Consider the following 15,099-nt stretch of genomic DNA (forward strand, 5'->3'; position numbering starts at 1 on the left):
CAACTGAGACAGCCTGAGGGCCTTGGTTAGGCCCCTGAACAGCTAGACTTTGAGGCTTCAAACTCAGGCTCTCTGCAGCCCCTTCTCAGAATAACCCTTTCAGGCCCTCTCCTCTAAGCCACATCATGGTAGGATGGATCAAACACAAAATGCAGCTTTGGTTCTGACTGCTTCTGCCAGGATGCTGTAATACAAACCTGCTGCTGGCTGATGTCCTTTGTCCATTATTAATGCCTCTATATGGATCTCAGCTGAGCTGCCCCTACACATCTCTGACTCCCAGCAAGGCCATAGAGACAATTCTCCTTCCTACCTTTGGCTTAGGTCTAGCAGCATCCCAGGTCAAAGTACTGGTGGGGATGACATGGCCACTCCTCTGTGCTCCCATCATCCCATGCTTGTGGGAACCACAGAAAATATTCTCCATACTTAGCTGCATGTCTGGCTGGTCTCTCTCTCCTGTAGACCCTGCAAGGCCCAGGTCTTTGCCCATGGCTCTCTGTCCTCTGTATCTTCCCCTGAGCTCGGGGCATGTTTGTTAAGTGACTGTCATGCTCTCTGGCCTGCCAAGCATTTCCCTATTCATTATTTAATTGGATCCTCATAAGGAAACCTTATACTGAGCATGACTTATTTTTATTCCCATATCATAAATGAGGAAACTGCATTCCAGAGAGGTGAGAATTTTCCAAGGTCATGTGGTCCTTAAAAGAGGTGGAACTTAGTTTCAAATCCAGGTCCTCCAACTCTAACACCCACGCTCTTTCAACAGCACCTTTTCTCCCTGGAGGCAGAAATGCTCCCTAGCTTTTACAGAGCTCTCCAACTGGCTCCCTGCTTTGTGGGGAGCACAGTTCGCTCTGTGCTGACTGTTTCTGCAACTCAGGACTCTGAAACACAGATGACATACGGAAGAATGCTCTGAAAAATGGTAACGAGCTTTTAGGAGAAAGGATAGTCATTTTCTTCCTGCTTATAGAAACTGAGTAACCATCTAGGGCATGGATCCTCAGATAGACCCAAAGTCTCAGAAAAGCTAAATTATGTTTATTATTGAGTCCCCTGATTGACCTCCAAATTGAGGTCTATTATATGTAGTATTATTCATACAGCTGTGATTGGGAGTCTCCGACAGTACTACACCCTATATGTTCTACAAAATGAATCGAAGTTCAGGCAGCCAAGGGTACCAGAAAGAAGGGGCAGCTGATCCATACCCTTTGGGTAGAGCCATTGCCATAGTTCAGAGGCTGCCATTCACATTTCTGCAGCATAAAAGCCAGCAGGATCTGCAAAAACTGTCCAAGTGTGCATAGGATCACTGTCAATATTCTGACTTGATAAATCACAATGAGATAAATGGTAGTTATAATACTGGTTGACCTGCTCTTTGATAGTAGAAGTGGATTTCAGGATAAAACACACTTCAATTTGGCCCACATTTGAAGTTACCTGACTATTGCCAGAATTACACCTGGAATTTATACCCAGAACCATTCACTAGATTGTAAACCCTCTACCAGATTTAGTCCACATCTAATTCACTCTTTCCATCTACGGAGTCAACCATAGTGCTGAGCATAAGATAGATTTTCAATAAATACTTGTTGAACTGAATAAAACAGAAACGACTATTTAAAACTGCTCACTGATGGGGAAGAATTATCTGACTTAAAATACTCTATTACAAAGAGCCAGTTGGATAACTTGGGTTCCCACCAAGTTAATCAAATTCTCTGCCTTGTGAGCTTAATTGCCCTTGTCACGGGTAGAACCGTGTCCCACAAAAGAGATATGTTGAAATCCTAACTCCCAGTACCTCAGACTGTGATTGTATTTGAAAAGAGCCTATTTACAGAGGTAATCAAGTTAAAATGAAGGGTGGGTCCAAATCCAACCTGACTGGTGTCTTTATAAAAAGGGAAAATTTGGACACGGAGATAGACACACAGAGGGAAGACGATGTGAAGACACAGAGACACGATGACCAAGTGCCTGAAGCAATGCATCTCCAAGCCAAGGGATGCAAACGATTGTCTGCAAACACAAGAAGCTGAAAGAGGCAAGTAAGGAGGCTTCCCTAGAGCAGTCGGAGGAAGCATGGCCTTGCCTTGTTTCATACTGCCAGCCTCTAGGACTATGAAACAACACATTTCTGTTTTGTTTTGTTTTGTTTTGTTTTGTTTTTTAAGCCACCCAGTTTTTGACTGCCCTAGCAAATGAATACAACCACCCGAATCAGCTAAGAAACGGACCTACTACAAGCAAAAGCCAACCTTCTCAGAAGGCTGTTCATTTCTGAGGAAATTTCCAAAGTGCAAAGTCCAATCACTGTCGAGGAATCTGCAGTGTTCTTGAGTTTGATTTAGGATATTTTTATGCTACATCGGAGAGGCTCTTTCAAGGTCTAATGTGCAACCGACTCCATTTCATAGCAGTCTTTTACAGAAGCATTGCAGGTTTGACTTAGCTTTATTTTTACCAAGCTTATTTATGTATCTTCTTTAATCTCCATGGTCAAAATAAGACTTAATTCCCATTGATCTGGCATGATCTAATAGTCTGTCTCAGAACTGCATCTCCAGGAGTGCTAGTAGTTTCTTAGGGCAGTAGACAAGACCCCGGAGAGAAAGCACTGTCTGAATAACAAATGCTTCTTTGAGGTATGGTGACTAAAACTACCTGGGCACTTCCCCAGTGTAATTCCAGGGTAGTGATTTGTTCTCATTCTACTCCTGCTTGCATTCTAGAAAAGTACATTTTCAGACATGAGAAGTCTCCCTTGTCCGTCATTGCAAATCAAGTGAGTACATAAAATCTGACCACTGAATTTCTGTTAAAAGTGCAGATATAGTGAATTTGATCATGATTAGATGCAACTCATAAACACAATTTACCTAATCAATAAGATCTTATCTAACACTAAGTCTATGTAAACCAGAGGTGAAGAGCATAGCAGTGGATTATGTGAGTCATCACAGGGGCACGCCGGGCATATGGATAGAGTAGAAAGCTTTCATCAGCTCTCAGAGAGGCACGGCTGCAGGCCTATTGTCCATATTGATCAGTATCAATAAAACATGAGCAATAAGATGGGATGAGGATGCCAAGTATTAATTATGCTTCTCTTGCCTTGGAGGAGCACAAAAGACTCACAGCAATCGGTGAACATTTGGTATGAATAAAATATGGAAATTAGCAGACAGAAAAATGCCAAGCACTTTAAAGCATTTTGATCTAAATCAACCAAGGTGGGCTGACATCTACTCTTCCGCACTCCTTCAACTCTTGCTTCCTGACATAGGCTGGAAGTGATAGGACAATTGCAAGTTAAAGTTCTTGGTTATTGACAGATAAGACTTGGACTCCTCTGTCAGTAGCCTAAAACAGTGGCTCTCAAAGTGTGGTCCCAGACCAGCGATAGAATCAGCATCAGCTAGGAACTTACTAAGCCTCAGGCCTTGCCCCAGACCTTCTGAATTAGAAACTAGGGTGGGGCGGGACCCAGGGATCTGTGTGCTAACAAGCCCTCCAGGTGATGCTGGTGCCAGCTAGTTTGAGAGCCACCGGGCTAAGAGGTCATCTTGTCATTATCTGAAACTGGGTCAACTGGAAAAGGCAAGGCCTATCACTGCAAGAAGAAATCTTCATCCAAATATCTTTGAAGACAGTGATCAAGTGAAAACATACACTTGACAATTGGACGTTTGGCAAAAGTTCAGTCAATTTGATTTTTGAATGGCCTTACTTCATAAACACAGGAGAATTACACAATAAGGGCTGACCGTACCCAAACAGACCAATTGCACTAGATCCTAAAGAACTCGGCATTTCCTGCCAAAGGCCTCTGGTATTTGTTGGTGTAAAAATGACTTCAAGTTTCTTTCCAAGTCTTACCCATTCTGCAAGACTCAGATCTTGGTCCCTTCCTCAGGTAGCTCTTCCCCACCACTCCAGTCCCAGGCCATCCCTCCAATCCTGAACCCTGAAGAGCCCTCTCATAATACATATTTTGTCCCAGGATCATAGTGTGCGGCCAACAGTTTCCAAAAGAAACTGTGCATGCTGCCAATTGCATTTAGTCCCTCGGAAGAGGGGGGCGGTGCCTGTTTTCTTATGCAGAATGAGCAACCAACATGTTGTTGAATGAGTAAATTGATGGCGACTGAATTCAGCCACGCAAATAACTGAAGGACTGATCCCTGAGTCCTGACATTCCACATTAGGGGAGACCTGAGGAGCTGCCACATTGGTACCCAGTCCCGATCACTGCTTAGGGGAACCGTGGCCATGGATGGCCTATGCCTGCAGGCTCTTCTATTTTATCTCATGGCTCAGTTTTAGGCCCAAACCTAAGCCCACTGTAAGAAAAAGGTGAGAAGGGGAACAGTAGGGGAGGCTGGTAAGGATGAATGGGGCTCAGGGAAGAATCTGCTGGGAGAAGTGGATAACTCACTTGGATAAGCAGTGACGGGTACAATAGACATCACCCGTGGGAGACAGTGTGAAGTTTTCGCAGATGTAGAAGTGTTGGTGGCCAAAGAGCAGGACCCCTTCTGACACCAGGTGGCCCTGCACAATCACCAGGGAGAACTTCTGCGTCACCTGGAAGGAGAGAGTGCCAGAGTCAGGTGGTGCACATGAAGCATGCCCATGATTCTTGGTGGAAACAGGAGGGCAGTGACCAGCCACCCACAGGGCACTTGGAGGTGAGAGCAGTGCCTTGTATGAATGGCAGTCCTGCTGCCCCAGAGCTGTACTACTCTTCACAGCCTACATGGCACTACCACATCCCACCTGGGCTGGTGTTTATTCTACCCAAGCCCACCCCTGCTCCCACCAAGCTGTGTGGGTGAGTGTTTACTGCTATATTCAGCACATCGAAGTCCTTTCTCTCACTTTAAGGCCCTCTACAAACATGCAAAGCATCCCACAGTTAACCGTGAGGAAAGTTCACCAGGTACAAGACATCCCTCAGTTACAGGGGAGAGGGAGCTTGTTCAGGGACCAGTTGGTACATGGTTGAGCCACGACTAGAACTCAAATGTGCCTAGAACCACAAGCGCAAGACAGGTACTGCCATCTCTGCAAGGCCAAGGAAACATGTGCAGAAGATGCACAATGCTCTGCCCAGATCCCTCCTCTTGGACTGAGGTGAGCATTTCCCCTGTTGCTGGAAATGTTGGCAGTTCTCCAGAGTTGCCTTAGCTGAACACAGCCCCTGGCCCAAGGTCACATCCTCTTCCCAGGGGCAGTCTGTACCCAACAACTGGACAATGTGGAGTAGGAAGGCTTAGCCCCTCTGGCTCAATTCAAGAAAACTCTAAACAACCATTCCAAACCTATAGCTGCTCTGGAATCAGCTGAAGTCTTTGCTGAGACTACATTGTGGTTGTACTTCTCCATCGGCCCAGTCTTGCAGTCCTCATTCCCAATCAACTTTCTCCATGCAGAACCTGACCTGTGACAATGTTTTGGTATGACCCAGAGTTCTGCATGTAGTAAGGACCAAGTGGGTCCTTACACAGTAAACCCTAAAAGAACAAGTGAGTGAATCAATAAATTCTAGAACATGAGAGCCTAAAGGGACCAAGAATAAGGCCAAGGCCAGCATTTTCTCATGGTAATTTTGTGCTAATTTCAGTTATACAAAAGCAGAATAGATATGCTTGGGAGAAAAAATACAAAAGAGGTTCCAGGAGATAAGACTCTCACTAAAGATCAGCTACCTACTAAGTGACACAGCCTGGGACTGAAGCAAAGCTCCCTGCTCAACTTTGGGAGCAATGACAAGGCCACAGTGGTGACACCTGGAGAGCAGACCCCGAAGACCAGTTCTCCAACTCTTGTACCAAATGGGATTAGTGAAAGCCAGAGCCAAGGGCAGAAAGCAAAGGTTCACTGAGGGTTTTGTTCCAAGATAAGTATTAATCACTATGATCCAGGACAAGTCAGGGCTGAGTTGTTTTTCCTAAGCTAGGACCAGCCGAGAACCTCTGTTTCTGTAACCAAGGTTGGTGTAGGTAGCTGGCTTTCTTGGTCTATCCCGAATCTACTTTGTCAGGGGAGCTAGCCCTCCAGCCACCTTCCAGGCCAGGGTTCAAAGTGGACTCATTTCCAATTTCATTCATTTATCCAGGTGGTCATCTATTCAGCAGTTACAGATTCAGCCTCTGTTCCATGGCAGGCACTGAACCAGGCTTTGGGAATAAGGTGGACAAGATATACAAGAATCTTACCCTCATAGGGCTTAAAAATCCAGTAGTGGGATTTTAACCAACAAACTATTACAACCTGTGATACATGCTAAGAGAGAAAAACCACAGTGATCATGACAAAGGCAGGGAGAAACTTGGCGAGAACACTATTCTGTTCTTTGACACTATTCTTGGCAAGGACACAGACCCTGAAACTTGAAGGATGGAAACATGTAAGTTCTGGAAAAGCTTGGAGAAGAACATTTCAAGGAACGGGGACATCCAGTTAAGGGTCTAGAGGCAGGAAGGGCTGATTTGAAGAACAGAAAAGTGGTCAGTATGGCTGAGATGAAGTTGGAAAGTAGGAGTACCTCCATCATAGATGGTCTTAGGTACCTTAGCATGACCATTGGGTTTTATTGTCGTTGCAACAGAAAGTTGCGAGAGAGCTTGTTTCTAAAAGACGACACTGACTGCTGGGTGGAGATAGCATTAGAAAGGGTCGAAACTGAAAGGAAGGTGCCCTGTCATGTTGCTATTTCAGTGGTCTTGGATAGATGGCAGAATGTGGAAGGAAGGAAGTGGGTGTATCTAAACAAGAAGATGGAGAATTGACAGGAGCTGCTACTGGACTAACTGGAAAGAAAAAGAAGAAAAAGAAAAGAAAAGAAAAGAAAAGAGAAGAGAAGAAAAGAGAAGAGAAGGATGGATGGAAGGAAGGAAGGGAGGAAGGAAGGAAGGAAGGGAGGGAGGGAGGGAGGGAAGGGAAGAAAGAAGGAAGGGAAGGAAGGAAAGGGGGAGGGGGGAGGGGAGGGGAGGAGAGGGGAGGGGAGGAGAGGGATGATGGATTAAGGATAAGTGATAAATGTCTACTTTGGGACTTGAATAACTGTGTGGCATTCCCAGGTTCTCTAGCAGTCTTCCCCAGGGGCAACCACCATTATCACTTGATCGTATATTCGTACAAAGAGATTGCATGAATATATTAGCATGTTTATACAGATTCCTTTTTATACAAAGAATATACTTATATGCTTACTGCTCTGCATCTAGACTTTTCTCTTAACAATTCATCTTAGATAATTTTCCAAATCATTTATTATAGAGCTGTCTAAGTCTTATTAATAGTTGCGGACAATTCCCTTGAATGGATGTACTACAGTTTATTTGACCGGTCCGTCCTCTTTTGATCCAGGTTACTTTAAAATGTTTTGACATAACAGGCAATGCTACAATTACCATCCTTGTAGGTAAGTCATTTTGAATACACAGTAAATCTGAAGCATAAATTTCTATAAGGAGAATTGCAGGTCAAGGGTGTGGGCATTTTAAATTTAGGTAGCCATTGCTAGATTACCCTAGCAAGGTGACACTAATTTACACTCCCACCAGGACTATTAGGAAGATTATGTCAGGCTGCTTAAACTTTTTCTCCTGTTGTACCTTTTCCCAGATGAGACTCAGAGACCCCATCCTCAGGTTCACATGATGAGATGATGTGGCTCTGCAGTGCCAGTCCTGGCCTATGTGCCTCCAAATCCTCTCTCCTCCCTGTGACACCAGGCCCCCACCACAGCCTCCATGGTGCCTGCACCAGGGTCTCAGAGCAGATGCCTATGATCTGGTGCTTCCCTTTGGGAAGACTTAAGTATCAACCAGAATAAGCCAAACCACAAGAAAAATGTCTGGTGAGACCCGGGTTAATAGCTTAAACATTGATTCTGCTAGAAAAAAAAAAATGGCATTTTAAAAACTAGAAAATGAACCCAAGTGAACTATTACCTGCTTTTCCATTTAAATTAGCCCTAGGAGGGCTCCATCCCTAAGTTTACTCATGATTAAGAAATCCCTTATGCCATGAAAATATTGATCACTTTAAAGAGTAGAACTTTTGCCTCATAAGTAAAGCTTTTTTAAGATCAACTGAATGATATATTAGCACTCTTGATGGGTAAAATAACTAAGAAAGTAGCCACAACTAGCTCTGTGTATGATGACAAACAGGTTGTCCAGAAATCAACAAAACGCTGGAGCTAAAGTTAGAGGGTATCTTAGTTCATTTTCTGCTGCGATAACAGAATACCCCAGACTGGGTAATTTATAAACAGAAATGTTTATTTGGCTATTGGTTCTGGTGGCTAGGAAGTCCCAGAGCATGGCACTGGCATCTGGTGAGAGTCACCCCATGGTGGAAGGGCGGAAGCTGGAAGTGAGCATGCAAGACAGAGAGAGAAATGGGGCCAAACTTATCCTTTTTATCAGGATCCCATCCCATAATAACGAACCCATTCCTGCAATAATGGCATTAATCTATTCATGGGTCGTGCTCTCATGGCCTAATCACTTCTTAAAGAGAGTCGTGCTCTCATGGCCTAATCACTTCTTAAAGACCCCATCTCTTAATACTGTTACAATGGCAATTAAGTTTCCAACACAAGAATTTTGGGGGACATTCAAACCATAGCAGGGAGACAACAATCTACTGGGACATTCAGTGGTAGCACACACCAGCACATTCTTCTAAAGTCAGGCCTCAGTGGCGCATCTATAAAGGGCAAGGTCAACTGGATGCTCCCTAAAGGTTTCTCTATCATTAGCAGTCTGCAACTTAGTGAAATACTCTGATTTTATAGGTAGGAAAACTGAGGTCCAGAGAAGTGACTGAAGGTACCCAGTAACAGAGCTGTCAATATATACATTCCCTTATTTTTGTGTGTATGGTGAGTGAGTCTGCTGCAACGAAAGCTTTAGCCCTGCTCCCATTTATCATCTTCCCTCTTCCTACATCTCTGCTTGCCTCAACCTTGTTCTGAATACATTCTAATAGTATTAGCATATGGAATAAGTATTCTTATTTTTTAGAAAAACACAGGTTGCTGAGAAAAAGTCAAGTATCAAAAAGGCAAAAGGCTACATAAATTACATTCTTTTGGCCACTTATGAGCTCTGGTATCTACTTTTTCATTCTTAAATGTGTTTAGATGGAGAATTCAGCCATACTCATAATCAAAGAAATGTATATTAAAACAATAAGGAGATGCTATCTATTTATACATATACATATATGTAGAGAGAAATATCATCTCCTTATTGTTTTATATTTTATATATATATACACATATATATTAATTTGGGAAATATGGAAAGGAAAGTAATGATGCATGGATCTTTTTATGTAAGTACATCTCAGCTTGAGACGAGGAGCAGGGATGCCCCCTGCCTGCTTGCATGTGTCACTTTCACAGAGAGCCTGCAGACAGCCACACCTCCCATCTTTGCAGACTCAGAGGAGACGAGGTGGAAATGGCAATACCTTTGCTCTTGTTTGGTTGCACCAGCGAAATGTGAAACATATTACAAGTCCCAAGGACTGTTCAAAGCACAATACTCACCATAACCTGTGTTCACTAAGGACTGCTCATTGGCAACTGATTAAAATTGGAGCATATTTTTAGACAGGATAGCTCTGAATATCGTAAAACTTGGACTCATGGATTTGGGCATTTATTTGAAAAGTTAGTCTATATGAGAATCACCTGCACAGCTTGATAAAATTCATATTCCCAGGCTACATCCCCAGAAGTTTCAATTCAACAGGTGCAGAGTATGGCCCTAGAATGTGAATTTTAATAAGCAACCCAGAAGATTCTGAGGCAGATGATCTGAAGCCCATACACTAAGAAACTGACTGTTGGGCACCAGCTAGGCTAAGAAAAAAAAAAAGGTTTCATCTGGTGTCAGCATATTGCCCATAATTCACTCATCTACTTGTTCATTCATTTATTTAACAGGTACATATTAAATGTTTAGCATGTGCCCCACACCCTGGGAGGCACAAAGGAAAATAAAACATGCCTTTAAGATGTTTACAACGTAACAGGAAAGAGAGAGAGCAGGATATCAGCTCTCCCAGCACAGGGTGGGAGGAAAAGCACAGGTGCTCTGGGAGCACACAGGAGTATGCCTCACTCAGACTGAGATGGAAGAGGGGGCAGCGGTGACACCAGAGAAGCGGTTCCTAAGGAGGTGACTCCAAGGCTGGGAGTTACAAAGACAAAAACATGGGAGAAGCATTCCAAGGCACAAAGTCTTGAACCAGTTGGACATTTTGGAGACTATAGGTAGTTCTGTATAATTAAAATGTCAGAAGCGTGTCTATGTGTATGTGTGCACGTGCACACATGTGTATGCATATGTGTGCATGCATCAGATGTGCATGTGCATGTGTGCATGTGACTATGCACACATGCACGTGTATGTGCATGTGGTTGCACATGTGAGTCTGTGCATACATGTGTGTGTGTTCATGTGCATGTGTAAGGATAAGGGAAGTTAGTCCAGGGAAACCACAAGGTCAGCTCTGGAATGGCCTTGTATATGAAGAATGCTAACCAGCATCTCAGAAATATTAAGTAGGAATGACATGTGTTGTTTGCATTTCAGAAAGTCATGGAGATTCAGGAATACAGGAAGTTACTGCATAGAAAGGTTAACACCCACCCTTACCTTCTACAAACAGCCTCAGCTAAAGATACCTGGGAGGAGCTTATAGAAGATGCCACTCTCTGCAGTCCAGAGGAAAATATCTCTTCCTTCGAATGGATCGTTTCTACCAAGGTCAAACTCATATTTTATATTGAGTTTATATGAAAAAAATCAGATGTTTAATTTTTCATGTAATCAAAGAACAATAACAAAAGCAAACCCTCACTTGAGGACTGACTCTGGACTGGTTCTGGAAGCTGTACAAGGGACATCCCCAGCCACGTGGTAACTGACATGGGCCCACAATTATTATGCATTAAATCAGTCACTCCTCAAGTCAAACAGAGCTGTTTGCAGAGAAATGTGTTTGTGGTCCTGGGAATCATTAATCAATGATGCAGAGGTGGCACAGAATAATTGAATAATTACCATCCCGGGTATTGCTGGAGGCAACCAGAACTCCAACGTTCACACAAAGAAATGAGTTAAGCTTCTGCCACCCTAGCCCTGGCACCACCAGCATCCCCCAGGGCCAGGACAGTGCCTGCAGCTCCAGAGGCTTCTGCCAGAGGCATGCCTACCAGATGCCTGGAAAGCAGTCATGCCCTGGAAAGTCTGTGCCATGTGTCCAGCAAAGGCCATATAAGCAAGCACTTCCGAGATGATAGGGGGAGCAGGAGTGGGGACTGTGCTGTAGGAGCATGCACACAGTCCTGCCATGCCCCTACTGTGGGTATGTTTCACTTAGAAATTTAGAAAAAGCGCAAGGTCCACAAAGTCTCACAGTGACATCTGAATTACGGGAAGTCCCAGCTTACGAGACCAACACTTGCTACAAAATGCCTCAACATAGGCTAATTGTACCAGCCCAGGGAATGTAGAGAGTAACATACACACACACACATCCCTTGCACAAACTTTCTGTATATTTGCTTGAAAATGTTCATGGGTCAACAATCAGTGTGCCCATCCTCCTTTCCTTGGCTTCAAGTTCCTGTCCTTGACCCAAAACCATAGTGGTCCAGGGATAAGGCCACAGTGGACCAGGGGCTAAGGCACATGCAGGAGGGCAGGTAGGTACCTGCTTGGCATGTTGCATCCCAGGCAGAGATGTCATGTTGGTGAGAGACCTGAAGGCCTGCCTGCACCAGCTTTAACTGGAACAGTTATAGAGAAAGTACATGGGGCCTGGAGCCACAACTCCAAGCCCAATAAGAGCCGGCTGCTGAGGGATAGGGTGCTGGAAAGGTTATATAACTTGTCCAACACAGTGAGCTGGGAAGCAGTAGAGAGGGGACAAAAACACATGAACTGAGAGTAAGAGAGATCTGAGGTCAACTCCTAGCAATTCCAATGAGTAACCACCCTGGGCTCTGTTTTTGCCATCTTTATAATGGAAAGAATAAAGCCTCCTGATACAGTCTGGATGTTTTGTTCCAAATCTCATGTGGCCTTAAGTGTTGGAAGTGTGAGCTAGTGGGAGGTGTTTGAATGATGGAGGCCGATCCCTCGTGAATGTCTTGGTGCTGTCCTCGCTGTGATGAATGAGTTCTCTGAGAGTTCAGCTGAGATCTGGTTATTTGAAAGAGCCCAGCCCCACCTCCCTCTCTCTCTTGCTGCCTCTCCACTATGTGATGCGCTGGTTCTCATGTACCTTCCACCATTATTGGAATCTTCCTGAGGCCTCACCAGAAGCAGATGCCAGCACCATGTTTTGTGTACAGCCTGCGGACTGTGAACCAACTAAACCTCTTTTCATTATAAATTACCCCATCTCAGGAATTCCTTTATAGCAACTTAAATGGCCTCACAGGGCCATGGTGAGGCTGAATGAGACAGTGCATGAAGATCGTACAAAGCAAGGGCTTCTGACATCTAGCTGTTGACATTTTGCTAATAATAATATTAATAGCAACAAGCAAATAACAGAATGAGGTTCTCAATCCAGCCTATGCACTTTGCCCTGTGCCAAGCTGCCCTCCTGGGCACAAATGACTGGCTGCTGCCTCCATGGTGGTGGTGATGTAGCAGCCTGCTCCAGTCCAGTCAAGCCCCTCCCCACCCCGGAGTGGGCTCCCCCATGACCCAGGTGCCCCTAGGACATGCCCTCCCTCAAGCTGGGTCCTGAGGCACGTGAGCAGACCCAGGCCTGGCTGCAGGTTGGCTCCCGTGGAGGACCTCTTGATTCCTGCTGCCCCATCAGGCTGAGCTCACCTGGTCTGCAGATTGTTCCCAAGCACTCACCCAATGTGTCAGGGAAGGAAGGGATGAGGAAGAGGCTAAGTCTCTCCCTGCCTTCAAAGAAACCATAGGCTGGCTCAGAAATCATCAGTCAGGCAATAAGAGGGGGCTGGGGTAGGCCCAGGGGATGGAGCCACCAGCTGTGCTGTGGGTTGGGAGTGTGCTGGGGACCGGTGCACCAGGACAGGCTCACCCAGGAGGCCTCCAGGCTGGGAGCCATGAGCGAATGGTCATGGGACGGCGTGGACCTGGCTGGTGTAGGTGTGAGGAGGAGGAGTGCCAGGCCACAGAGAGGCCCCATATGTCTCACCAGACAGCCAAGACCCCACTCCACAGAGCTCTCCAGTCTAGAGCAAAAGGGCGCTCCTCTGGTTCGAGGATTTTTCTGATTTATGTGAATTACTGGGGCCTGCTTTCTCATATTCTTCCCTGCCTTGTGCTTTCAGTTTAGGGACCTCCTCGATTTCACCGCACATCAGTCCAGATCTCAACCCAGCAACTTCCCTCTTTCTCCCAAAACCTTGCATTTGGTTTGAGTGTTGGCACTCTGCAGGAACCCCATTCTAGCTGGTCAGGCCTCTCATGGGCTTCACTCTGACCCTCTGTCTCATCCTCCACCATCTCGACAGGACAACCAGACCCATGGAGACCCCCAGAGTTTCCCATCTATCCAAGAACTCCCCACAGCATTTCCCCAAGACACACAGGAGCCTCAATCTTAACAGGATCCTTCATCCTTCCCTTGACAGGGCCCTTGGGTCACGCCATAGGTACTGGGGTTCTTCCAAGACGCCTTCTTACTTCTAGGAGAGTGAGAACAAATCCTGTGGGACTATGAAAGGAACAGCAACAGCTGCAGCAGTGACAGCAGATGCCAGCGGCTGAGAGCTGCCTCCTCACAGGGTACACTCTCAGACAGAGACACAGCCCCATATCGATCTTTGCCACAAACTAGTGAGACCAGGAGTAGAACCCCATTCTAAAGATAATGGAAAGGAGGCTGGGGAATGGTTCTCTTACTCACTCAGTCACTAGGTCTGTAAGTGGGGGCAAGAGAATTAAAACTGGGCAGGGTTCGTACCCCCGCCCCTGCCTGTAGCCTCTACCCTCCCCTCATCAGGGACCCTGCCCTGCCCCCACCTCTCCAGGCCTGCATCTCTGTGCCTGGTGATGACTGTCCACCAGGTGACATTTTCCTTAGGAGCAAGCGTGCCTGGTGGTTTGGCTTCACTGACCCTGGAGAAACTCAACTTGGGAGCCAGCCTTTCCCACAATTCCCCATGAAGCCAGAGGCAGCAAGCATAGCCCTATAAAAAGCATAGAGACAACTCAGGCAAGGACAGATGCCCAGATAATGGCAAGGGTCACCCTGCCCAGTCCTCTGGGCCGGGAGCCGACACTCACACAAGGTCCCCTGGTTGGCCCCTCCCTTCTGAAGGTACTGGCCACCGGGTGCTAAGTGGAAGCAGGACAGCTTCTGCTCTCTCCCCTCCCCACAGCCCGCTGTGTTCCACATGCTCCTGCCTACACATCCTGGGGATCCACACTGCCTCAGCAAACAGTGTGTGGCATTTCTGACAGCTTCCTACTGAGCCACAGGAAGGCCAAGGAAGACTGAAGCTTAAACAAAAGGCAGGGAGGGGCAGATGGGAGAGGATCCCCTTCCTGGCTCTGTCCTGCTTCATAGGCTGGAAAGTCAGTCACCTGGGAGCTTCAGACCCTTCCCGCTCCCCCAGCAAGACCCCTGAGGAAAACGTCACCTGGTGAACAGTCAACAAAAACAAGACTCCCAGAGACAGGACAAGTGTCAAAGGCACCTGTGGTCTGCAAGAGGCCGGGCTGGGACTCGCTCGGGTCCCTGACCACAAGCTTCAGCCTAGCCAGGGTGAAAACTCTCAGGCCAGCCTTGGATGCCTGAGGGAGTCAGGCCACCCGCAGAGGCTCTCCTGGGAAGCCAAGGACCCGCCCTGGGGGGCAGCAGCCTGAATGGTGCCAAAGTGGCAGACCGTGTTCCAGAGAAGTTCCCAGGAGGCTGTCCCAACCAACACCCTCACTGTTCTGAAGGGACTTTGCAGATAAAATCAAGGTTACGAATCAGCTGACCTTAAAACAAGGATGTGATACTGGATTATCTGTGAGTTAGTGCCATCCCCTGTGCCCTAGGCAGCAGCAGCAG

General features: G+C 46.2%; 1 protein-coding gene across 4 annotated transcripts in view; it reads right to left on the minus strand.

The window, feature by feature from the left end:
- Positions 1-15,099, minus strand: part of WDFY4 (WDFY family member 4) — a 300,326-nt gene that overhangs the window by 85,278 nt on the left and 199,949 nt on the right. For all 4 annotated transcript variants that reach the window (XM_030940063.1, XM_030940062.1, XM_010382862.2 and 1 more), the window contains one exon: positions 4,457-4,605. In XM_030940063.1, the coding sequence (XP_030795923.1) occupies positions 4,457-4,605 (149 nt within the window). The remainder of the gene's footprint in view (positions 1-4,456; positions 4,606-15,099) is intronic.

Source organism: Rhinopithecus roxellana, chromosome 11, assembly GCF_007565055.1.
Source record: "Rhinopithecus roxellana isolate Shanxi Qingling chromosome 11, ASM756505v1, whole genome shotgun sequence".
NCBI classification, from domain to species: Eukaryota; Metazoa; Chordata; class Mammalia; order Primates; family Cercopithecidae; genus Rhinopithecus; species Rhinopithecus roxellana.